At 57.0% G+C, this 23,708-nt stretch overlaps 2 protein-coding genes across 8 annotated transcripts; one reads left to right on the plus strand and one right to left on the minus strand.

The window, feature by feature from the left end:
- The first annotated feature begins 6,202 nt into the window (after positions 1-6,202).
- Positions 6,203-12,108, plus strand: ASB6 (ankyrin repeat and SOCS box containing 6). Of its 2 annotated transcripts, XM_035015639.1 has the most exons (6): positions 6,224-6,505; positions 8,071-8,252; positions 9,226-9,332; positions 9,437-9,545; positions 10,350-10,436; positions 10,558-12,108. In XM_035015639.1, exons 1-6 carry the CDS (start codon positions 6,393-6,395, stop codon positions 11,223-11,225), a joined length of 1,266 nt encoding a protein of 421 aa, XP_034871530.1. In that variant the 5' UTR covers positions 6,224-6,392; the 3' UTR covers positions 11,226-12,108. The 2 variants fall into 2 exon arrangements, with proteins under 2 accessions (XP_034871531.1, XP_034871530.1); XM_035015640.1 differs by lacking the exon at positions 9,437-9,545 and having other exon boundaries at positions 6,203-6,505; positions 10,558-10,662.
- A 183-nt stretch (positions 12,109-12,291) lies between these two features.
- On the minus strand, positions 12,292-21,573 carry NTMT1 (N-terminal Xaa-Pro-Lys N-methyltransferase 1). 6 transcript variants are annotated; one of them, XM_035015642.1, is made up of 6 exons: positions 21,418-21,573; positions 16,290-16,474; positions 15,790-15,941; positions 15,123-15,334; positions 14,053-14,305; positions 12,292-13,179 (listed from the first exon to the last, which is right to left on the minus strand). In XM_035015642.1, the coding sequence occupies exons 4-6, from the start codon at positions 15,282-15,284 to the stop codon at positions 12,923-12,925; spliced, it is 672 nt and encodes a 223-aa protein (XP_034871533.1). In that variant the 5' UTR covers positions 15,285-15,334; positions 15,790-15,941; positions 16,290-16,474; positions 21,418-21,573; the 3' UTR covers positions 12,292-12,922. The 6 variants fall into 6 exon arrangements, with proteins under 6 accessions (XP_034871533.1, XP_034871535.1, XP_034871532.1 ...); XM_035015644.1 differs by lacking the exon at positions 16,290-16,474; XM_035015641.1 differs by lacking the exons at positions 15,790-15,941; positions 16,290-16,474 and having other exon boundaries at positions 21,418-21,572.
- Between the last annotated feature and the right edge of the window lie 2,135 nt (positions 21,574-23,708).

Consider the following 23,708-nt stretch of genomic DNA (forward strand, 5'->3'; position numbering starts at 1 on the left):
TATTTCTTGGGATGGTTACCCCATGTGAAGCTCAAGGTCACTCTCAGTAGGCCTCCTGATTTCTGGAGCAGGAAGGCACGGAGGCAAGCCCCGAAACCACCATCCTCTCGTGTAGCTGGGGCAGGGAGGCTGAGAAAGGGAAGCTCTCCTGTCTTGGGGCAAGGGGCCTGAGGGGCTCTGGATGGACTGAACACTCGTGCCCTCTGAGTTCATATGTTGAAGCCCTAACCTCCAAGGTGATGGTATTAGGAGGTGGGGCCATTGGAAGGTCATTAGGTTAGATGAGGTCACGAGGGTGGAGCCCCCAGAATGGGATCCGCGCCCCTCCAAGAAGAGGAAGAGCCGTCGGCATGCATTCTCTGCACACGCCCGCAAGGAAGAGGGCAGCGCGTAGCAAGACAGTGGCCACCTACCAGCTAAGAGCTGAGGCCTCAGGATGAAACCTAGCTTGCTGGCACCTTGATCTTGGACTCCCCAGCCTCCAGAACTCTGAGGAATAAATGGCTGTTGTTTAAGCGCCCCCCCCCCCCCCGCCACCTCCGTCTATGGTATTTTGTCATGGCGGCTCGAGCGGCTAAGACAGTCTCCAAGCACCTTTTCAGCCTGTCCGCCTGGGCTTCACCTCATCTGGAAGAGCAGGGCACCAGCACCGCCTGGCAGTGTTTGTATGGAGCGCGAACCATGTCAGGGAGGGGGCTGCCCTTGGAGCAGGGGGCTCTGGCCAGCAGGGGTGGGGCTCCTGGGTGTCAGGGTCCCCAAAATGCTCCTCGGTGCTTCTTAGGAGAGCAGATGGAAGGAAGGAGGCGACAGGAGAGTCTTCCCCGGCCCGGCCAAGGTCCTACCACCCACTCCTCCTCCTGGCCTCCTGGTCCCTCAGTTTCCCCCCCCTGAGCCCACAGAGGGTTAGGCCTCTGAGAGCAGAGAATCGGGGCCTTGTCCTTCCACACAGGGCCGAGCAGGCTCAGGTCAGGAGGGTCAGGGGTCAGGGTGGGGTCAGGGTGTGGGGAAGGGGGAAGGAGGGGAAGGGAGGGGGGGCAAGCAGAGAAGTGCAGACAGGAGGAAGCCCCGGGGGCACCGGTCCCTGTGACTGCAGTCCCGTTCCCTTCACAAATATGCCCAGCCCTCCATCTCCGAGCCTCGGTGCCCCTGGGACGTGCCAGGGGCTGAAGCTGGAGGCTGTCCACCAAGTAGAGAAAGCAGTATTCCTTGTGGCGGATTGCCACGTTGTCCAAATATCTCACTTTATGGAAACTCAGCCAAATCAAAAGAGGAGAAATAAAACGGGGGCCTTTCACCCCACTTCGCCCTTAAGGGCCTTATAAGGGACAGACCTGGCTGCTGACAGGGGTCTGGGGAGGGTGAAGGTCCTGGGAATGGAGCAGGACCAGTCGCCCCCAACCCCGGGGCCCCCAACCCCGGGTATGTGCGTGAGAGAGACAGAGAGGGTGTGAGTGTGTACGATGGTGTGTCTGAGGAAGTATGCGTTTGCGTGAGAGAGGGTGTGTGTGTGAGAATATGTTGGCGAGAGTGTGACAGGGTGTGAGAACGTCTTGTGTGACCAACACACATGTGTGAGCGTTCAGGACAACGTGTGAGAGTCTGTCGCCTGAGTACATGCGTGAGCGTGTGCGAGTGTGTGAGCAAGAGCGTGTGAGCGTGCGAGGGCCGGGGCTGGGCTGGTGGCAGGCGTCCTGAGCAGGGGCTCCGAGGAGAGGTTAAGAGCCAGGCTCTGGGTGTGAATCCAGACTGGGCCCCTCGGGAGGTCCCTAGCCATCAGCTGGCCAGTGGTCTCTCTGAGCCCCAGACTGTGAGGTGGGAATCCTGCTCCTGCGTCCTTCCTGGGTGTTATGACTAGTCAACGAGATCACGAACACTGAGCTTCTAATCCAGTTCATGGGACTCGGGATGAACTCGACCAAAGGCTGTCATTGTTCTCAATGTATCACTCACAGTCAGGCTGGGCCCTGTGGCGCCCCAGAGGACCGGGGAAGAAAATGAATGATGTGCTAATCCAGGCTGGGAGGGCCCGGAAGAAGGGGATTGGGGGTGGCCTCCAGGGCAGGTGACCTGGGTGCTGGGAAGGACGGCGCTGGGAGGAGGATTTTGTGGACAGAGCAGGGCCTGGTCCTGGTGCTCACGGCCTTCCCTCCAACCCTAGGTACAGGAGGGGTGTGCGGGGCCTGATTCCCTGCCTGTGGCTGATTTAGTGTCTTGAGTCTCAGGCAAGACACTCACTGGTAAAAAGGTAGGAAATACACAGAAACACAAAGAAGATCCATGTGCCCCAGATCCCAGCACCCAGAAAGAGCTGCCACTAACACCTTAGTATGCGGCTGTCCTGCTTACGGGCCCGTGCGTGCACGGGTACACATACACATACCACGTTTCCCTAAGTGGGAATCATACAGTACCCGCTATTCTTGGACTCGCTTTGTTGAACTGCTACAGGACAGAGTCTCGTGTGGGGTACGGCAGCTATTATCACTGTTGGTGTTGGACGGCTGGAGAGGCTAGACTTCTCTCCTCGTGTTTGTTAACAGTTTTTCATCCTTTGGGACTCACCTGTGCATGTCCTTTGCCCATTTTTTTGTTAGTGTTTTTGCCTTCTTCTTGTTGATTTTTAACAGTTCTTTATATATTAAGGTTATCCCTCTCTGTACATCGGACAGTCAGAGGGACTCCCAAACTCCCTGGGGCAGGGGCAGACCCAGCCAGAGTCTGGGCTCTGGGTGCTTGGCTCCAGGACCCCCAGCCTGCCTAGGAATCCTGGAATTCGGCAGCAGGAAGTGGCTAGGCTGGTAGGGCAGTGAGAGGCAGTGGCAAGGAAAGAAGAGAGAAGGTTCAGAACTTAAATCAGAGGCTCTGAGTGACAGAGCCTTAATGGGAGACAGATGGAGGAAATAAGGTTGCCCTTGCTGACAGGAGGGAGGTCAGGGGTCAAGGAGTTTTCTAAAGACAGGAGCCTGGGCGACAGGCAGTCGGCAGGGCCTGGCTCCACAGTGTGGTGCCCAGGGGCTGTGACAGAGCAGGGGTCAGCTCCTTACTCCTGCTTGTGCAGACCCTCTCAGGCCCACACCCAGAGTTGCTGCAGGACATCCCACCCCTGAAGGCCAGATGTAAGGAAGAGCACCCCCACCTCCAGACCTGGATTGGAGTCTCAACCTAGCTGTGCAACGTTGGGTAAGCCTCCAAACCTCTCTGAGCCTGTTTCCTTGTTTGAAAATAGTATAATACCATCATTTACTTAATGGGATTTATTGAGATTAACACAGTGCTTGGTGCATCAGAAAGGCTCAGTAAATAAAAGCTAACTCATTACCATTCCTTTACTGGTCACAAGACAATTAGAATTTTCTTGTTTTTTTTTTTTTTATAAAGATTTTATTTATTTATTTGAGACAGAGAGAATGAGAGAGAGAGAGCACGAGAGGGAAGAGGGTCAGAAGGAGAAGCAGACCCCCCGCCGAGCAGGGAGCCTGATGTGGGACTCGATCCAGGGACTCCAGGATCATGACCTGAGCCAAAGGCAGTCGCTTAACCAACTGAGCCACCCAGGCGCCTGACAGTTGGAATTTTCTTGTTGGCAGAGCCCACCAGCAACATCAAGGACCTCTTCATTGGCTCCAAGACTGTCAGAGCTGAAGGGCCTTCGGGTTACAGATGAGGAAACTGAGCCCCAAAGACCAGAAGGGCCATGACAGGGGTCATCCATCAGAGTGCTCTTAACTGTGTCCTCCAAAGAGACATGTTCAAGTCCTAGCCTCTGGTACTTTTGACTGCAATCTTATTTGGAAATAGGGCGTTTTGGTTTTTGTTTTTTTGTGGGTTTTTTGTTTTTTGTTTTTTTGAAATATAATCAAGTTAAAATGAATTCCTACCAGATTAGGGTGGGTCCTAAATCCAATGACTGGTGTCAGTTAGAAAGGACAAGGAGATTTGGACCGAGACACAGACACAGGGAGGAAGGCCATGTGAACACAGAAGTGTGCAGAAATGGGAGTGGAGCTGCCATGAGCCAAGGAAAGCCTGGGGCCACCAGAAGCTGGCAGAGGCAAGAAAGGAACTTTCCCTGGAGTCTTTGGATGGAGCTATGTCCCTGCCTGCCGACGCTTTGATTTCAGACTTCCCGCTCCCAGAACTGGGAGAGAGTACATTTCTGTTGTTCCCAGCCGCCCAGTCTGTGATGCTTTGTTATGACAGCCTTAGGAAAAGAGTGGAGCCAGGCAGAAGTAGGCCTCAGCCCAGGTGGTCCCCCCAGGTCTGTCCTGGACCCCATTCTAAACAGGCCTCCTCCAGTTACTCACCACGTGCCCAAGCGTGCCCCAGTCCCCCGATGTGTGCTACAGAGCAAGTGACCCTGAATCCAATGGGAAGGGCTGAGAAGCCTCTGGGTTGCCTGTTGGCTGCTACATCACTCAGGACCTTGGGGTCAAGAAGCGGGGAGTGGACCCTTAAAATAGGGGTAGACATTCCCAACGCCCCCCCCCCAGGGTAACACATGGGGAGACTGAGGCACACTTGAGCAAGTGCCCCATTCAGATGCTCATTGTTGCCAGATGGGAGTTTGGGCCCAAGTACCCAGTCATCTGATTTTATAAGATAAGATGGAAAGCTTCATATCAGTGTGAGCAGCATTTCCCAATGTCACTCAAGAAGACACTTCTTGGGGCATCTGGCTGGCTCAGTCAGTTAAGCATCTGCCTTCGGCTCAGGTCATGATCTCAGGGTCCTGGGATCGAGTCCCACATCAGGCTCCTTGCTCAGTGGGGAGTCTGCTTCTCCCTCTCCCTCTTGCTGCTCCCCCTGCTTGTGTTTTTTTTTTCTCTCTCTCTCAAATAAATAAAGAAAATCTGAAGAAGTAGAAGAAGAAGGAGGAGGAAGAGGAGGAGAAGGAGAAGAAGAAGGAGAAGGAAAAGGAGAAGAGGAGGGGGAGTAGGAGGAAGAAGACACTTTTCTCCTGGAGTGAGAACCCAGGCAGTCATGTACTGGGAGCCATGGACCCGATGGTCTGCAGTCCCTTCTGCCAAGCCCAAGCTGCGCACCCCCACCCCTCCTTCTGGGCCTTCTAGGCAATAGAGGCAGAGACAAAAAGGTGTTTTGAGTGCCCAGTGGGGATTTTGATCGCTGGTCATTTGATCAGCGCAACAACCTTGTAAACTTAACAACAATAACAGCCAGTAATTAATTATGCAGCCCCTGCTGCGTACTAGACCCTGCTGGGTCCCCATAGCCAGGCCTGGGGGGAGTGCTTTGGATTGGGTTTCCTTGGTAAATCTGTTCTGCTCTTGGTGGGGGAGCCGAACATACACATCGGATTGTCTTCAAATGCCTCTCTAGACCTTTTCTCCTTCACTCAACAACTCTCACCTCTGGCAGGTGCCAGATGGGAGAGACCTCCAAGGGCGCATGGGGTTGGGGCGGGGGTGGGGGGAGGCCAAGGTGCGATGCGAACGCTGGGACCCTTACGCCTCTTCAGAAAGGACTTTCCAGAATCATGAAGACATCAGGGCTCCGATGTGGGACTCGAGGCAGTCGAGGTTCACGTGGATGGCCTAAGGGAAGATGCCTAAGCCCCAGAAAGTGGCCCCAGGCTTGGGTTCCTTCCTGCTAGACTCCAAGTCCCTGACACTCACAGAGCTCTTGATCCAAGATCTTGGATGGGTGCGATTACCCCCGTTTTACGGGTGAATAAACTAAAGTTCACTGAGTCCATCAGAGCACGAAGTGGAAGGAGCTAGCCGCCTGCAGGGCCAGGAGCTCCAGGGGACGGGGACCGAGAGTAAGGAATTGTCCCCGCCGCCCGGCGGGGTGGGTGGGCGTCCACTCAGCGTGCGGGGAGGCGAGAGCCCGGCCAAGCCGGAAGAAGGCCGGGTCGGATCCGAGTCCAGGGCGGCTCGGAGGCGCCCGGGGCTCCAGTCACCTCCAGGGCCCGGGGAACTCGGGCAGCGGCCGGCCGGGGCGCGCAATGGGCGGAGCTCGGACGGCGCCCAGCGGCCGCGGGCGGGATCGCAGGGCGGAGCAGGGCCACGCCGGGCCGGGGCTGGCAGAGGCCGACCCGCCTTGAGCCGGGATCAGGTTTGCGGCGGGGGGCCGCGCCCTCCACTCCACCCGCGCCGGCCCCGCGGATACCCTCCAGCTCACGCTCCGGGTCGCGCCGCGGTCCTCCGAGCCCATAGGAGGCGCTGTCGCCACCGGTCGCTCTCCTGGCCGGCGCGGGCCGGAAGTGCGATCTGCGAGGGTCACTTCCGGCGCGGAGCAGCGGGGTGGGCGGCGAGGCGCGGGGGCTGGACCAGCAGAAGCCAGGTCAAGCCCGCGGCCGCCCGAACGCGCCCAGTCGGCTTCTCGGCCTCGCCCGAAGGTGCGGCCGCCCTGCCGCGCCCGAGGCCGGCGCGATGCCGTTCCTGCACGGCTTCCGGAGGATCATCTTCGAGTACCAGCCGCTGGTGGATGCGATTCTGGGCTCCCTGGGGATCCAGGACCCCGAGCGGCAAGAGCCCCTGGACGGGTAACTAGTTTCCTTGCCGCCGGCGGGCCGACCCGGCGCTGCTTCCCTTGAATTGTCACCACAAGCGCGGTGGGGGTGGCTGTGTCCCCACCGTACGGGTGAAGAGGCAGGCGGAGGCCGGAGTTGTGTTGCTTCGAGCGGGAGCCCCTGCACCCGGCCCAAATCTTGCCCTTTGCAGGGCGGAGGGTGCTCCAGGCCCGCGCACGGAGGCCGGGAGGGTGGAGTGCCGGCAGGGCCGCCGCCTCGGTGCCCCACCCAGTGCCCAGCCCGCCTGCTGCCGGTTGCGAGGGAGCAGGGTGGAGTCTGTGAGGGCCCCGGTTTTTACCCCAGAGCAGTGCGAAGATGAGCTCGTGGCTGAGCTTGCCTTTCACGTAGACAAGAGCAGGTGCATCCGCGAACCCGTGGGAAGGGTGTTCAGGGATGCAGCCGTGAGCTAAACAAAACCCCCGGCGTCGGTGATGCTTACGCTTCGGAGGAGGGAGACACGAGCATGAGTCAGGTGTCTGTACATTCGGTGTAATGGAGACAAGAGCAGAGGAAAGCGGAAGCAGGGCTGTGTTTCTGGGATCCGTTGGAATTTCAAACACCGTGGGTATTACGCGTCTGTCTAGGGACTTCGGTGGAAACAGGCTTGCTTCATCACTGCTCTGTTCACTTGGAAACACAGTGTAAGGTGTTTCCTTAACTCGGAGGCTGTCCTGGGGGTGAGGGCAGGGCAGCAAAGCGGGTGCTGCGTGGCCTTTTGTAGTCCCAGAATTTTTGCTTGGCATGGGTGGTGCACTGGGCACCCTCCCGGGCTGGGGAAACAGACGGAATCCCGCCCAAGCAGTAAGGATGGCACCTTGATCCTGATAACTGAAGGGCTGCAGAGGGGTGAGGCTAAGGGGAGTGGGAGCGTTGGTGAGGAAGGGAAGCCTCACCCGGAGGAGGTGGCGGCCTGTGAAGGAGCTGCGTACCGGTTCACAGAGCTGTCCGTGGGCCTGAGCTTTTGGGGAAAGCCGCAGAAGTCCTGGAGGTCAGGGCTGGCGGGCAGGTAGGGTGGGGGCTAGGGCGTGAAGGGCCGTGTGCGCGCAGCCTTCTGGGGACCGGGAGGGTAAGCGTCTCCGAGTGTGAGCGCGGCAGGAGGGCCTGGCCGCCCCCGCTGCGGGGGTTGCCTGGTCTGGCCGCCTCGGCAGCTCAGGGATGGTCAGTGTCAGGGGAAGGCCGTCAGTGTCCACTTCTTGCTCCTGGCTCTGCGAAGCCTCCCTTCAGGCCCAGCAGCACAGCTGTGTGAGGCTTTGTACCTGAGCCAGGGACCAGATTGTCTGGGCAACTGGGGAGGAGGCTGGAGTCAGCCCCAGTTCTTCCTCAGCAAACCCGAGGAGTCAGCTTGAGTTAAGAGATCCAGCTTGCTCTCTTGCTACCACAGGCCTTTTCCAGAGACTTTCTGCCCCACAGAACCAGGGCCCTACCTTGGAGGGAGGGGGGGTGATGACAGCAGAAAACCACCCACCCACAGGGTGCCCAGGCTAGCTGGTCTCACAGCTGCCTCCCGCCCCAACTGGTCCACCCCTCTGCTGCCCCAGGCCCAGTTATGTTGCCAGCGAGGAGAGCCGAATCCTTGTTCTCACTGAGCTGCTGGAGAGAAAAGCCCACTCTCCGTTTTACCAGGAAGGTGTGAGCAATGCCCTGCTGAAGATGGCCGAGCTGGGGCTGACCCGGGCGGCCGACGTTCTCCTGCGCCACGGGGCCAACCTCAACTTTGAAGGTCAGCTGGAGCCCAGAGGGGCTGGGGAGGGATAGGTGGCTTAAGGGTGGCTCTGCCTTTCTGGTTCTCTTGGGAGCCGCTTCCCTTATTTCTTCCGTGGGTGGGTGGCGACTGAGGAATCCCATCCCCCTGTGGGCTTTCAAGTGGCTCTGACCTGCTCTGGTCCGAGAGTGAGTTTGTAGCTGCCTCCACCGTGTGCTTCATCAGCAGACTTTCCCAGCTAAATCCCCGCTTCCATTAACATGAAAATGCGGCTGCTGGCACTGTGCCCAGAGCTCAGGGAGAGCAATTTTCTGCCACTTATTCTGAGCCATCTCGCATTTTTGCCCATGCCACAAGGAGAGGGGAAAACACAGAAGCGACGCTGGGTGTAAATCATGGCAGGGCCCGGTTAGCTTCTAGCCTGGAGGTGCCAGGGGATGGAGATGGAGCCATTTTCCTTTCCTCTGTGGCTTTCTCACCGGGGAGGGCAGGGTCAGCCAGGAGACATGCAGGGCTGACTTGTGACCAGTGCAGGTCTTTGAGCTGCCACAGTATGTGGCCGGGCACGCCTCCCCTCCCCATGTGAGGACAGGTGCGGAGGGCGCAAGGCTCCGGGAGGGCCAAGGAGCCCAGGGTGCGGGCTGTTAGGAAGTCAGTCACTTGGAGACTGGCTTCGAGAACGTGGCTGTTACTGTGAGGCTTCAGGAGCCGTCACTGGAGGTGCCTCTCCGCAGCAGCCTGAGAAGAGGCGCCTTGTCTTACAGTTCCATTTTACAGAAGAGACTAAAGCCCAGACTGAGGGGCTGCCTGCCCCTGGGACCCTGCCCGAGGTCTGACTCCAGCGCCTGCGCTCTGGCCTCTGCTGGGGATGGCTCTGTCCGGACCCCTCACGGTGCCAGAAGCCCGGGTCTCCTCCGATGGGAGGGCTGGGGCGAGCCGGAGGCCGGGTGCGGACAGGCAGGACTGACACGAGCCGTGTCCGTGCTTTCAGACCCTGTCACTTACTACACGGCCCTGCACATCGCCGTCCTGCGAAACCAGCCAGACATGGTGGAGCTGCTGGTGCGCCACGGGGCGGACATTAACCGGAGGGACCGGGTAAAAGCCGGGTCCGGCCTGCTCGGAAGCAGGGATGTGGTGGGGGGAGCCGCGAGCAGCCTCCCAGGCCCCTGGGCCTACTCAGCTGTGCTTTCTTGGCGCAGATCCACGAGAGCAGCCCCTTGGACCTGGCCAGTGAGGAGCCTGAGCGCCTGCCCTGCCTGCAGCGCCTTCTGGACCTCGGAGCGGACGTCAACGCAGCTGACAAGCATGGTGGGTGCCTCCCAGGGGAAAGCAGAGTGCCTTGTGAGGGAAACCCAGAGCACCCCAGGGCAGTGGCCAGGCATACAGGCTGGACGCAGCCTGTCTGATGACACAGCGCAGCCAAGCTCACAGTGGATTTTGTTGACCTGCAGAGGCTTTCGGGAAGTGGTGCAGCCAATGGCCCCACACCAGCCCCTTGAGGTCTGTCTGTAGGAGGAAGTGGGGCGTGCGCGCAGTCAGATTCTGGGGCGGGGTTGGGGGGGGGGGAGCCATGACTTCTTCTTGGCAAAGACTCAGCCCAGGGCTCAGGTGGCATCTGAGTGTCCTGAAAAATCCCAGCTCTTCTGTCCACTCTGCTCGTGGTTTTGTGTGGGTGGAAAGAGAATGACCAGAAACCGGTCACCCTCAGCCTTGGCTGAGAGGTCGATCGTTTTTAAAGGGGCACCTGGCTGGCTTCAGATGGTAGAGCACACGACTTGATCTCAGTGTTACGAGTTCAAGCCCCACGTTGGGTGCAGAGGTTACTTTAAAATCCTTGGGGTGCCTGGGTGGCTCAGTGGGTTAAGCAGCTGCCTTTGGCTCGGGTCGTGATCCCAGGGTCCTAGGATTGGGCTCCCTGCTCCGCGGGAAGCCTGCTTCTCTCTGTCTGTGTCAAATAAATACATAAAATCTTTAAAATAAATAAATAAAATCCTTGAAAACAAACAAAAAAAAGTTCACTTTCTCATCCTGCGTGGTTTCCCTTGCACCTCAGGGGTTGCCCTGACCTCAGCTTCCTGGTCCCCACTCCTCTTCATTCTCTTCCTCCTGTAGGAAAGACTGCTCTGCTCCACGCCTTGGCCAGTAGCGACGGGGTGCAGATTTATAACACTGAGAACATCCGGCTCCTACTGGAAGGAGGTGAGGCTCGTCTGCAGGCTGTTCCCAGGCCTTGCCCTTCCCTCCCACCATTACACACGAAGCACTACTTTGCAGGGGTTTAAGACCTCCCATCTTGTCTTTTCCCGACTGGCTCTCATAGGCGCAGATGTCAAGGCCACCACCAAAGATGGGGACACCGTGTTCACCTGCATCATCTTCCTGCTTGGTGAGACCGTGGGAGGGGACAAAGAGGAGGCCCAGATGATCAGCCGCTTCTGCTTCCAAGTCACGCAGTTGCTGCTCGCCCACGGGGCCGACCCCAGCGAGTGCCCAGCCCACGAGTCCCTCACACACATCTGCCTCAAGAGCTTCAAACTGCATTTCCCTCTCCTGCGCTTCTTGCTGGAGTCCGGAGCAGCCTATAACTGTTCCCTCCATGGTGCGTCCTGCTGGTCTGGCTTCCACATCATCTTCGAGAGGCTCTGTTCCCACACAGGCTGTGCTGAAGATGAGAGCCACGTGGACCTCCTGCGCAAAGCCGAGACCGTCCTGGATCTCATGGTGACTAATTCCCAGAAACTGCAGCTGCCTGAAAACTTCGATATCCATCCTGTGGGCAGCCTGGCAGAAAAGATCCAGGCCCTTCACTGCTCCTTGAGGCAGCTGGAGAGCTATCCTCCGTCCCTCAAGCACCTGTGTCGCGTTTACATCCGGCTCCATCTTCAGCCCTGGCCTGTGGACGTGAAGGTCAAAGCCCTGCCTCTGCCCGACCGGCTGAAGTGGTACCTCCTTAGTGAGCACAGCGGTACTGTTGAAGAGGACATCTGACCACTCCCAAACTGAAGGGAGCAGGGTCTGGGCAGCTCAGTCTCCTGGTGGATTTTGGTACCTGCGGCAGCCTTAGGGGAGAACCTTCTGGCCTCCTGTCAGAAGGTAGAGGTTGGGAGACGAGACTTGATCCTCACTGTGTACCAAGAAAACCAGGTGGAGCCCAGCAGCTGCAGTCATTCCAGTGGGAAAAGGCTTCGTCTTCCAGGGGGACTGCCCCCCTTCTGTTTGGCAGAACTCCCAGTCTCAACCACATTGGGAAAAAGGACCGGGTTTAGATTTGGGACGAGTGTACACCCTGTTCATCTGCGGGGAGCATCGGGCAGGGTGGCTCTGAGTCTCGGTCCTGGGAACTGCAGGAGGCTGGTCTGTCTTGCATGGGGCCCAGCTGAAGCCAGGAGGAAGCGCGGTGGGCCTGTGGGGGCACGACCCCACTGAGGCCCTTCCCTCCCACCTCTCCCCGTGCTAGATTATTAGGTCACTTACAAAAGTGCTTTCGGTGGGCCAGGGAGAAAGCTGAGCTGACCCCTGCCACCTTTGGCTGCTCTGGGGCCAGGTCATCCATGGCCCGGCCCACCAAGGCACGGGACTGGATTCCGGTGGCAGCTCTGTGCCAAACCTGGGATCTTGGGGGACCGTGCCTTCTGCTAAAAAGCAATCCTGCATGACCAGGGACAGTCCTTTCCAAAATGTGTTTTGTGAGGGGTTCATCTGATATTGAAAGCTACCAATACTGCAAGCTGACTGTACTGTCCATGCCGAACCTTCACGAAGCCGAAGCTGCTTCCCAGTCATGTGGGTCCTTGTGAATTGTGTGAATGCCGGGAGGCAAGCTGAGGCAACTAAAGGATACATTATAAAGTAAAATGTTTCTCTTGGCCTTCAAGGTCCTTGTATGACGTTTTGGCCCCCTCCGCGCCCTCCCCCAACCTAGGACAAAGGCTCCCACCGCAGCCATTAAGAGGTGAGAGGCACGAGGGGACGGTGGCATCTGGTGGGGACAGTTTCCAAGTAGCACCGCACTGCTGTCCCAGTAAAGAAGAGCACCACTCCAGACTGGCTAGGGCCTTCCCAGTACAGGATTTACCCTTTTATTTTTTGACTGAAAATGCTCACCAAGGAGGAGCTGCAGGGCACAGCCAGGAGTGAGGCTGCAGACTTCCCTTGCTGTAGCCCATTGTGACGATCACATTAGGGACACCAGGGCTCCCATCACCAAACAGGCCTCAGAACATGAACATCCCCAGCAGCTGCAGGCTCCACGGCCCGGCTCCTCTCATCCCCCCAAGGGAAAAAGTCCTCAACAACCGAGAGTTCTCTTCCTCTTAAGGCACCCAGGCCTGTGGCTGGAAGGCTGGGTGGTTGAAAGGGAGATCCAGAAAATCTCCCACTTGTGGTGGGATCGCTGTATTCCCATGTGGGGAGCCCCAGGGGCCCTGGAGTCCCATGGTCTGCACTGCCCGGTCCCTGCCTCTCAGGGCCACAGAGCCAGGCCCCAGCCTCACTGCTCTGTCCAGTGGTGCCCTCCCCACTGGGTCCCATTATGCCTTTTGAAAAAGAGTCTAGTGACGGACGGCAGACAGGTATATTTAGCAGTCTCGCTCAGCACTCGCGAACCATCATCATGGAGCCTCTGGGTCTTGCCCGGCTGCCAGCCCCCCACCCCACACTGGTCCCTTTCTCCTGCCATCCCCTGCTCATCTCAGGGCTAAGCTATAGACGTGGTAGATCTCATCGGGGAGGTTCTCCTGGCGCTCCTGGGCTAGGAGGCTGAGGCCTGCGCTGCGGACGATCCTGTGGACCACCTCGAGGTCCCGGCACACGCTGCTGTCCACGTCGTCCAGGATCACGCCCTCCTGGGCCATGTTGTCTTTGATGACAATGATGCCATTGGGGCGCAGGCCCTGCTTGCAGCGCCGTAGGAACTCCGCCAGGTGCTGATCGGTCAGGTGGCCTGGGGACGGCAGAGGCCAGAGTCACGAGGGAGGGAGTGGTGCCACGCGTGTACATACCACTGGCCGAGTCTCTCAGCCTCCGCTCACACTTACCGAGCTCTGTCTAAACGTGCTCAGCAGTCCAGAGAGGCTTACCAAATCCCGTTCTATGTAAGAGGAAGCTGGCTCAGAAGCCACTCACCCAAGGGCTGTCACAAAGTACACAGCTGGGATTGCACCCTGACTTGGTGACTTCTGGGCACTGCCCAACACCTACGCTCCAGGCCACCCCCCAGCCCCGAGGCCTGGATTAGGGAGTGCATACCAGACCGTTCCTTCCCTAATTAGAATTCCAGACGGGCTGTTAGGGACCACAAAATACAGGGCCAGACCCAGTGTGTCCCCAGCAGGGCTGTGGTGTCTGCTGTGGAGTGGGCGGCCAACTGCTGGTACAGTGGCCTGCCGGCCAGGTCAACAGCCCAGGGAGAGCACCCTGGGCGTGCTGTGGGGCTAAGTGGGTGCAGGAGGGACGGCAAAGCAAGGCTCACTCGCTGTGAACAGCAGGGGCAGCCAAGGCTTCAATTTTTCCTCTTAATAGAAAACATTTACTTATAAAAACTCATTTCCACGTTACTTGAATGCAGTTAAGTTATTGGTCATTTACATTTTTTCAACCAAAAACTGCACCCAAGTGGGTCATAACAGGTACTGACAAAGCATGGAAGGTGAGCCCAGGGAGGACTGGAGAAAGCCCTGCCCTCCTGCCTGCTGCAGGAGCACTGGGGCCGCCCTCCAAGGTGGTGGTGGGGGGGGGGGGGGGACACGGACCCGCCCCTACAGTGGGAGGTGCATGGAAGGTGCGTGGAGGGTGGAGAGGGCCACGAAAAGCTCACCTATCACCCACTGGATCCAGATGACATCGTAGGAGCTGGGCTCGGGGCTGAAGTCCTGGAGGCCGCAGCAGAAGTAGTTCCTCACCCTCTTGCCCTCGTCCCCCAGGTACGTCCTGGCTTTGACCAGAAAGTCTTCTGTCACGTCCACCATGTCCACCACCGCGAAGAGTGGCAGCAGCAGTCGCTTGGTGATCCTGCCTATTCCGGCCCCGCAGTCCAGGGCACAGGAGGTCCCCGTCTTGTTTGGGCCTTCCTGAGAAGCAGGGAAGGCACAGACTCCGTAAGGAAGGCTCAGAGAGTCTGAGGGACCCTGTCCCCGAGAAGGGGCTGTTCCTCCCAAGCTCCCAGGTACTCAAATCAGGACTGGGCACAGGCCGGGGGCTGGCATGGGGGGTCGCCAGTGGGTAGGACCACAGCATATTCTTGCCTGGGACACACATTCCTAAAACGCAAGCCGACTGCCACTTAAAAGTGATTAACTTGGACAGGTGCATTTATCTCCTCTCATTCCCGACACCCCAGTAAAACCACAGGATGAAAAGAATTCAAGCCGTGAAAGAATGGAAGGCAGTCGGTGATTTTCACAGATCAGGGAAGGTGGGAAGTGGGAGGGGAGACCCCACGTAGTGTGGGGAGCAAGCACCAGCCTCTGATGCTTGCCAGGGGAGGCTGCAGCCAGGGACACGCCAGCCTGGCCCAGGGAGGACAGAGCAGGTGAGGAACCAGGAGCATGCCTTCAGCAGAACAGCCCGCACCCCCAGCCCAACAGGCCGCAAACACGGCAAGAGCGCGAAGGGTTCGCCCCTGACAAAACCGAACAGTTAAAGGAAGACTCCATTCTGGTGCCCAGGAGCCCCCGCACAGCGGCCAGCTCCCATGTGGCAACCTTGAGACAGAGGCCCCAGTCCACACGTCACCCCCGCACCACCCTTCAAGGTCTGGGTGGTTGATGCCAACCGATAACCAAAGGCCCTGCGGTGGTTCGTGTAAAAGGTGGCACCCCGTGCAGACCAGGCCGGGCCACCAGGGCCACATCCTCTGCTCCTAGGCGGCACGCCAGACCTGCCTACCCTCAAAAACCTCTGCAGGAACTTCCGGGAGCTGCTGATGTCGATGCTGGAGATGTGGCCATACCCCCCGAGCATGCCGTCCACTGTGGGCGGGACTTCCTTCCAGTACGTCTTGGCCTTCGAATAGAACTGTTTCTCGTCTTCTATCACCTCACTTGTCATGCTGTCACCAACCGAGTCAGCTCAGGCACCAAACTCAGCAACAGTGCCTCCTGAACAACAAAAAAGAGCAAATCAGCCAGGTTGAGGGCCTCAGTCTCACCCCATGCTTCACGAGGTCACTCAACCCTGCCCGATGTAGAGAAATGTCCAGTGTCCCCCAAACCGCTTCTATCCCTTGGATGACAGTACCTTCTGTCTCTTGTATTCAAGTCATTTTGCAAAATTACCTTTGTGTCAGAGGAGAAGACCCAGAGTCCTGGGCTTCTAGTCCTTTCCTTACTAGACATGACACCTGACCTGATGGCTTCTAACACTAGGGCATAGAGAACTCCCAATCTACACTTGAGGAAAGTGAAGCAAGGAGCCCCAGCCTTCTACCGTGGGTGTTCTGGCTGATCCTGGGAGGGACCTGGGGAGTCCGCACGCCTCCCTCTCACTCGCGAGCACAGAATGAAGCTCGCTGTGGGGTCCGGTCTGTGGTTAACCATGTGCTGGGACAGTGTACCAGGCGCTGTGCCGGGAAGTGGGCAGACAGCTCCATGCACACACTGGCAACTGCAGGGCCGCAGACTAGTACAAGATGCGGGCACAGCACACCCGAGAGGAAGTGCTTCCCTGGGGAGTCGAGGAAGGCATCCCGCAGAGAACCACCATCAGCTGAAACAATAAGGAAGAGCTCACTAAGCCAGTGGGGCAAGCCTGCTCCACGAAGAGAGGTGTGGAAGGCACACAGAGAGTGCCTGCAACTGGAAACACAGGGTCGGGGCGGGGGCACATTTGTCGACTGGACTCCCCGCTGAAGAGCAGTGAGGTCGAACTACTCTAGGGTAAGCAGGGAGTGACAAGGGATGTGGGTTTCCGGAAGACCGTGTCAGCAGCTGTGTGGGCTTCGGGGGCGACAGTGAAAACAGACACAACAAGAGAGTGTTCCCATGACAGGTGGAGGGGTAACGACAAAGCAAGAGCCAGGGCCTGGGGGAGGGGGAGGGCTCGGCAGCTGCATACCCAGCCAGCCCAGCCACTCGTGCCAGGGAGGGACAGAAGGGGCACATCTCTATCCTGAGGCACCGGCCCCCGCAACACGTTCGCCATGTGCACGTGCTGTTCTAGTTGCTCTGCGGCTTGCTGAGACACCGTCCGACCCTCAGGGAGCTTCCAGTCCAGCAGGAGACAGAATCAAGTGGAACCAACTAAAACACAATGCAGAAACAGTGAGACCCTCACTGAGCCAAAAGTCCTGTGGAAACTCAACGAATGGAGGACTCCCTTCCGACTGGCAGATGGAGCAGCAGCCAAGAGAAGGCAACCTCGCTAGGCCCCAAAAGACAGGGGATGATGGGGGGGGGGGCTCGAACAAGGACAGAGGGGGTGGCGCCTGTGTGCCACCCGAAGACGGTTCTGGGGACGGCCTGGGCTGGTTGGAATGCAGACAGAGGGAAAGGGTATTATGGGAGACGAGCTTAGACAGGCAGACTGGGCCTGGATTACGGGAGGCCCCGACGGTAATGGAAAACCAATCAGCTGAGAGTTTCCGAAGGGCCCTAGGTGTGCCGGGCTGTCAGCGGCGGCGGGCCCAACGGGCAGAGTGGGGGCCGAGTGGGAGCGGCAGGAACCACTGGCAGTGGGGACACGCAGCAGCGTCGTGGGAAGACAGCTCTCAGCTTAGGGGTCACATCCTCAGAGGCCCTCCCTGACCGGCCCCGCTAAGGTGGCTTCCTCCAACACCCCAATCCAATGCCCACGTTTTCCTGCCTTCAGAATGTGTACTTCTATCTGAAATTACACTGTTTACTTGCTGTCTAGCCTCCACTGGGATGGAAGCTCCAGAGGCGCAACCTTGCCTTTTCGCCACTGTGTCCCCAGCACCAAGCCCACAGGAGTCCCTCGGTGCAGGGCTGAAAGCCTCCCACCCCCCCAACCCACCAGGAACACTGCACGACTGTGCTCCTGGGGCTTCACTCCCTCCAGCTTTACACCACTCCACTGGGTGATAGTTAAGTCACTCAGTCCTGGAACACGGGGTGACAGGAAAGCTTCATGTGGGACCCCGGGAGAGTGCTCAAACCAAGTGAAAAACCTCTAGGATGGAGGAATGCCTTAAGGGCTTCCAAGAGAAGTCATCCGATGGGAAAAAGAAAAGTGCCTTGAGGACAAGCATATATCCCTCGATACATAATTCAGAGACTGACTATAAGGAGAGAAGGAAAGGGAACAAAACAAGAGAAGAGGTGAAGAATTTTCACTGGCCACGTTTGTCACTAATCCCCAGTACACAACTGTACTCTGAACTTGTCCTAGAAGACAAGGAACCTTCCAGAAGCAGCAGGCCCACAACTGCCCAACAACTCAGGAACGCTCTTCACTGATGCAATCCTGCTTCCGCCACGGTCAGCCCTTTCCAGGGAGCCCAGCTAGCCAGCGGAGGCACCGGGGGAGGGCCCTCCTCCCCATCTCCTGGCTCCTTCCTGGATTTGGACATTCCTCACAGACAAGACCACACTGGTCCTCTGAGGAACCAGAAGAGAAGCGACAGCATCCATGTGCCCTAACAGGTCCAGTTCTTAGTTCTTAGACCTGTGACTGTCACTGTTTCTGCCCTCTAGAGCCCTTCTGCTGTGTGGAGAGAGTCCTCCAATCCCCTTCAGATTCTTGAATCAGCTCTCAGGCTGATGCTCCAGCTTCCCTGTTCAGGTTACAAGGGTCTGGGACCACAGTGAAGGCAAGTTTCAACTACTGTGTCAACTGAAGGGCCCTTTGGGGTAACAGGCTGGGGAGGCTGGTTCTAAATACAGCATCCCCTTACCCTGGCTCCTCGCCATGTCCCACACCAGCGTGGGAAAGAGAAAGCGGCACACTGCTCAACAAGAATGACAGCCCTGAGTCACAGGGTAAAGCAAAAGAACGCAGAAATCTGCTGATAGCTAGGAATGCTGTCATTCCTATATCACATACAGTGATGTCTCTGAGAGCTAACAGGAAAGAGAGCCACCGGCCTGAACGTCACCACGGAGCTCAGTCTGGGGGCTACCCAGCCCCCACCAACAGGCCCCACAGTCACCATGTCACAGCCTCTCCACCATTACCCAGGAAGGACGGCATCAAAGCCGGCTCTTCCACTCAGCACTCAGACGGGAGCTCGGCAACACCGACCCTGTCCCCATCACTGCCCACCAATCTTGACAAACTGCTGGTTTTGTCTTCTTATCTATCTCCCCACGGGCCTGGGAGCTCCTTGGAGAATGGTGGCGACACCCTGAGATGTATCACTGCATTTCTCTTGCGTCCCACATAGCATTCAACAAAAAGTTCACTCCCCACGAAATGAACGGAATAAATGTGGGGCCACTCCCCTGCCTGTACTCTCTCTGCCTGCCTGCCTTCCCTCCCAAGGAGGTCAACTTCCTGGGGACAGGGACATGACCTCATTCCCCATTAGCCCAGCACCGGACACAAAGCGGGGAGATGCTAATTGGTTGCTGAATGAACCAAAGAATGAGCTTTGTGGGGCTACATTTTCCACTTTTGAGAAAAATCCAACAAAAATCCAACCATTCAAAACTGGTAACACTGAAGGCCATTACCGACAATGTAATTTTTGTGCTTTACCAAAAGCCTTACAACATGATTTCTTTAAATGTCAAGGTCCTCTGAATAATCTAATTTACAAGAACTCCACTTACAGGCAGATTCTAGGAACAAGCCAGGGGAGGAACATCCAGGCCAGGAAATGCCAAGTCTAATTTTGACATTTGTTCCAACAGCTGATTCATTAGTAAACGTGACTCCCTGGGGCCCTGTCTCACCTTGCCTCCCGGTGTCCAGGTTGGAGTGGGCAGGAGGTCCCTAGGGGTCACAGGAACAGTGGGGTTGTCAGTCAAATAGCGGAAGCCCTCATATACTCTGCCCAGGCTGTGGTGAGGAGCTACATGGCTGCAGGGGTGGGCACAATCTGGCTTTGTGTGCACTCTCAACTAGCTTGTACGGGAGAAGCCCTTTGCTCATAGTGGACTCTGCTCCGCAGACAGAATGTGTTGTCCACCATTCAGTCATCTGGCCACCTCCTCTTCCCCTACGAGGTGTTTAGGGGGACAGGTGGGTAGGCGCCCCAGCTACTTCTCCCAGGATCCATGGAAAAGAACGGTGTTTAAACGGTCACTGTCAGTGCTCTGGGGAGGCCTCGCATCCTCCTCATTTACCAGTCTCGAAGAAAAAGCCTGGAATTAACAGGAGACAAGAGCCTGCCTGAAGTTATCTCCTCCCTCTTGCAGCCTGCTGAAAGGGCCTGTTCTCCCTGGATCTGAGACAGCAGCTAGACATATGGGAATGGCAAGGTGCTCTATGAAAAAGAAAGGGAAGGAGGAAGTAAAGATGACTAAAAAAGGCTGGGAGCGGAAGGGAGATGGGAGTGTTTAAAAACAAACTAACGCGGGCGCCTGGGCGGCTCAGTCGTTAAGCGTCTGCCTTCGGCTCAGGTCATGATCCCAGGGTCCTGGGATCGAGTCCCACATCGGGCTTCCCGCTCTGCGGGAAGCCTGCTTCTCCCTCTCCCACTCCCCCTGCTTGTGTTCCCTCTCTCACTATGTCTCTCTCTGTCAAATAAATAAAATCTTTAAAAAAAAAATTTTTTTTTAAATAAAAAATAAAAACAAACTAACGCTCCGGTGGAGTCAAATGAACCACGTCTGAATCCTGGCTTTGCTTCTCTCCGACTGTGTAAGCTCAGATAAGACGCTTAACCTCAGTTAGGAGGTAAGTTTCTTTATCTATAAAATGGGAACAGTGATGCTGACTTTACAAGAACGCTGTGATGATTAAAGGTGGGTGTGAAAGCATCACGTCATCAGTACAGTGGAAGGCACGTATCATCTCAAGTTTAGAAATCTCTGTCAAATGAGATTTTCACCAATTCTCTGCCAATTGTAGAGTCAAAAGGGAAAAATGCAGTGAAAGGCCCTAGAAACTGTAGTGTTGGACACACCCAAGGGATTATTACTGTGATGCTGGGGCTCAACCCAGCAGACAAACAGCTCTGCAAACGTGCAGGAGGGGAGTGAGCGTCCCATCCCTGCAAGCACAGAAACACTGCAGAGACTGTGGGGCCGCTATCTTTGTGACTCTATGGCTTCTGGTCCCCACCAAAGCATTCCACATGTACTCTCTCTGTACACAGCCTGGGCAGAGTCTATGAGGACTTCTGCTATTTGACTGACAACCCCACTGTTCCCTGTGACCCCTAGGGACCTCCTGCCCACTCCAATCTGGACACCGGGAGGCAAAGTGTAGACAGGGCCCCAGGGAGTCACATTTACTAATGAATCAGCTGTTGGCCCTCCCCCAAAACCCAGCTGAGGGACAGAAAACCATTCCACTAAACGAGTGACGTGCCTTAACACAAATACACACAGGAAACCAGGAACAGCGTAAGGAGGGAATCCAGACTTCTTAACACAGTCAAGGCCCTAGTCCTCCAGGGGCTCATCCCCTCTCTCTGGGCAATGGTTCTATATATCCCGACCATCTGCAAGACTATCCCACCCCACCGTCAGGGCCTCTGACACCAGCGGTTTCTATCCCAGAGAGATCCCGCCGTTGCTGGGCAGCAGAGCCTGGGCCTTTCGTTCGATAGGACAGCCCCTCCGCAAACTGGCTGACCTTGACTCCAGGGCTCTCGGCGGCGAGCTGTGTTCTGAGCCGGCACCAGTGTCGAGCCGTATCTGGGGTCGGGTCCAAGGTGAAATATGATAGCGACTCCCATGCAACGGGCACTACGCTGTGCCCGGCTCTGACCTGAGCGTTCTACTGCGTCCTGACACCTACCCTCCGAGTGCGTGCCCTCCTTAATCCCCATTTCTCACAGGGGAAACTGAGGCTCGGAGACGGAAGGGTCTAGCTACGGCCCCGGGACGGCGCGGGGGAGTGCCCCGTCCAGGGTCCGGGCGCCTCGGGCCTTCCCCCTCCACCCGCCGCCACCGGTGGCCCAGGTCCGACCACCCCGGAGCGCGCACGTGGGGGCCCGGGCAGCTCGCGCCGGGTCACGTGACGGGCCGGGGCCTCAGGGCGCCGCGGCAGTTGGGGGCCGGGACCTCCCTTCCCCCGCCGGCCACCGCTCCCCGCTCCGCCTCGCGCTACTCACCCCGGGCGGGGGCTCCCGGGACCCGGGAGAAGAGGACGGGAAAGAGGAAGGGAAGGCGGCCCGAGGCGGCAGCGAAGAACCCACAAGCCCACCACCAGCTCCGCCAAACCGCGGACAAACACTACACCCCGCGGCGCGCGCTGCCTTTGTCCGCACACGTCACTTCCGGGCGCCGGGGGCGGGGCCGCGGCTAGCTCCGCCCCAGACCGGTTCGCCCCGCCCCGTGGGCGGCTGACCTCGGGTGACTTTTGGGTCCCCGGAAGGACCTCTCGGACTTCAAAGAGCCTCGGCGCAGCCGAGCCTCCCCTGCCTCCAGCACGCGCGCCAGTCCGGTTAGAGGCCGAAGGCTGGGCTTTTAAAAAACGACCGTTCTGTGGGTTTTCCACTCTGTATAAAGGGGCGGGGGTGGGGGCAGGGCAGGGAGCCGTATTCCTCAGATCGTACCCATAACAATTTGCATCTTAAAATAATATACAGATCCGCAAAGAAAGAAAGAAAGCAATACCTTTGACAGTGCCAAGGGGTTGTTACCCCAAATAAACAGAACAAGTACTTGAGGTTTGCATTCCAAAAAGTCTGCCCTCCCATGGGCTCCTCCCATGTATAGAAATTTTGGAGGGGTCCCCGAAACAACCTTGATGGACTGTGAGTTTGCAGGTGGGTAGGCTTTGTGAACCTCTGCAAGCCTCAGTCTCCTCTTCTGCCAGTGTTAAATGCGTAGGATAGGGGCGCCTGGGTGGCTCAGCTGGTTAAGCGTCTGCCTTCGGCTCAGGTCATGATCCCAGGGTCCTGGGATTGAGCCCCCCAACGGGCTCCCTGCTCAGCGGGGAGTCTGCTTCTCCCTCTGCCTGCAGCTCCCCCTGCTTGTGTTCCCTCTCTCTATCAAATAAATTAAAAAAAAAAATGTGTAGGATATAGCAGGTCAAGCCTTCACCCCAGTGCCTGCAGTGAAATGATAAACTCATTTTTCCTAAACCGATGCCCTGGTCTTAGATTTAGAGTGCCCTTTTCTGGGAGGAGGAGATTTGCACACAGGAGATTCTTAAAAGTGTGTTTGCCGGAGTGCCTCAGTTAAGCTTCTGCCTTCGGCTCCAGTCGTGGGCCCAGGGTCCTGGAATCGAGCCCTGCATCGGGCTCCCTGCTCAGCGAGGAGCCTGCTTCTCCCTCTCCCTCTGCCTGCAGCTCCCCCTGCTTGTGCTCTCTCTCTGTCAAATAAATAAATAAATAAAATCTTAAAAAAAAAAAAAAGTGTGTTTGCTCTGACAAAATGAAAGCTATGGGGGGGGGGGGCGGGCAGAGTGCTGACTGCTGCTGAGTCCCCCAAATCTGTGTATGTATATATTATATGGCATCCTCTCCACAGTACTCCAGGTCAGACTTGGTTCCCCTGGCCTGGGCCCTTCTCCCAAGCTTCATTGTCCATGTCTCTAAGGGAAGGGGATTAATCCTGAAAAATCTCAATTGCTGGGTGTGTCTATAATCTTCTTTTGGGGGCAGCTCTGAGCCCAGCTCTTTTAGGGGTGCCTAAAAATCCACCCCCACCTTTTTTTTCCTATCAATGGAAGAGAAAGTCCCTTCCCTACACCTGGACTCTGAGGCCTTTCCAGATCTGGATAGCCCCGACCTCAAAGCCTCTTGCATCTCTGAATTCCCAAGCCTTGCACACAGTAGTTGGTCAAGAAACATTTGCAGCATGCAAGAGCTGGAGGGCTCCTTAGAAATCGTCTAGTTAGTCCGGTGTTCCTCATCCATTTTTTTAAAAAAAACCCACATGCTCTTAGAATAAATATAAAAAATGTTCACCTTTCCCACTCGATAGTCTAACTTCCTGAGGAGGTATATGCCCTTCCATCGCTCGTTGAGTATTTGCAGAGAATGGAAATGCATCAGCTATGATGCCTCCTCCAGGCAGACTCATAAAACTGTAACATGATACCATGCCAGCGAAATTACTGGTCCAAACAATCCTTCTCCCCCACTCGTTTCACAGTACAGACTCCTCCCAGCCAAGAGTCCCAGATGGAGCCCTGAGAACGGACAGACTCGTCCAGCATTGCATAGCAAACAGAAGCAGAGCCTGGATTTGAAATCGGTTCCCTTCCAGGCCCACTGCCTTCTTACTGTTGTACTTCCAGAGCTGCCCAGCCCAAACTTGACCCACCTGGGCCTCCCAGACCCAGAGAGGGGAGTGGAACCCTGGGCCCTCCACCCCTGGCTTGGGCCTGGTTGCCCTTGTCAGGGGTTCCACCACCCCTTTGTGAGTGCAGCCTTGACTTCCTGAGCACAAAGCC

The sequence above is a fragment of the Mirounga leonina genome, unplaced genomic scaffold, assembly GCF_011800145.1.
Source record: "Mirounga leonina isolate KUSES-001 unplaced genomic scaffold, KU_Mleo_1.0 Mir_170, whole genome shotgun sequence".
NCBI classification, from domain to species: Eukaryota; Metazoa; Chordata; class Mammalia; order Carnivora; family Phocidae; genus Mirounga; species Mirounga leonina.

Excerpts from the sequence above, each read along its gene's own strand:
- ASB6 (XM_035015639.1), top strand. The coding sequence starts at position 6,393 with ATGCCGTTCCTGCACGGCTTCCGGAGGATCATCTTCGAGTACCAGCCG. Across the intron at positions 6,506-8,070 it reads CGGCAAGAGCCCCTGGACGG|GCCCAGTTATGTTGCCAGCG; the intron begins GTAACTAGTTTC and ends CTGCTGCCCCAG. Across the intron at positions 8,253-9,225 it reads GGCCAACCTCAACTTTGAAG|ACCCTGTCACTTACTACACG; the intron begins GTCAGCTGGAGC and ends CCGTGCTTTCAG.
- NTMT1 (XM_035015644.1), bottom strand. The coding sequence starts at position 15,284 with ATGACAAGTGAGGTGATAGAAGACGAGAAACAGTTCTATTCGAAGGCC. Across the intron at positions 14,306-15,122 it reads TCCTGCAGAGGTTTTTGAGG|GAAGGCCCAAACAAGACGGG; the intron begins GTAGGCAGGTCT and ends CCTGCTTCTCAG. Across the intron at positions 13,180-14,052 it reads CTGGATCCAGTGGGTGATAG|GCCACCTGACCGATCAGCAC; the intron begins GTGAGCTTTTCG and ends TGCCGTCCCCAG.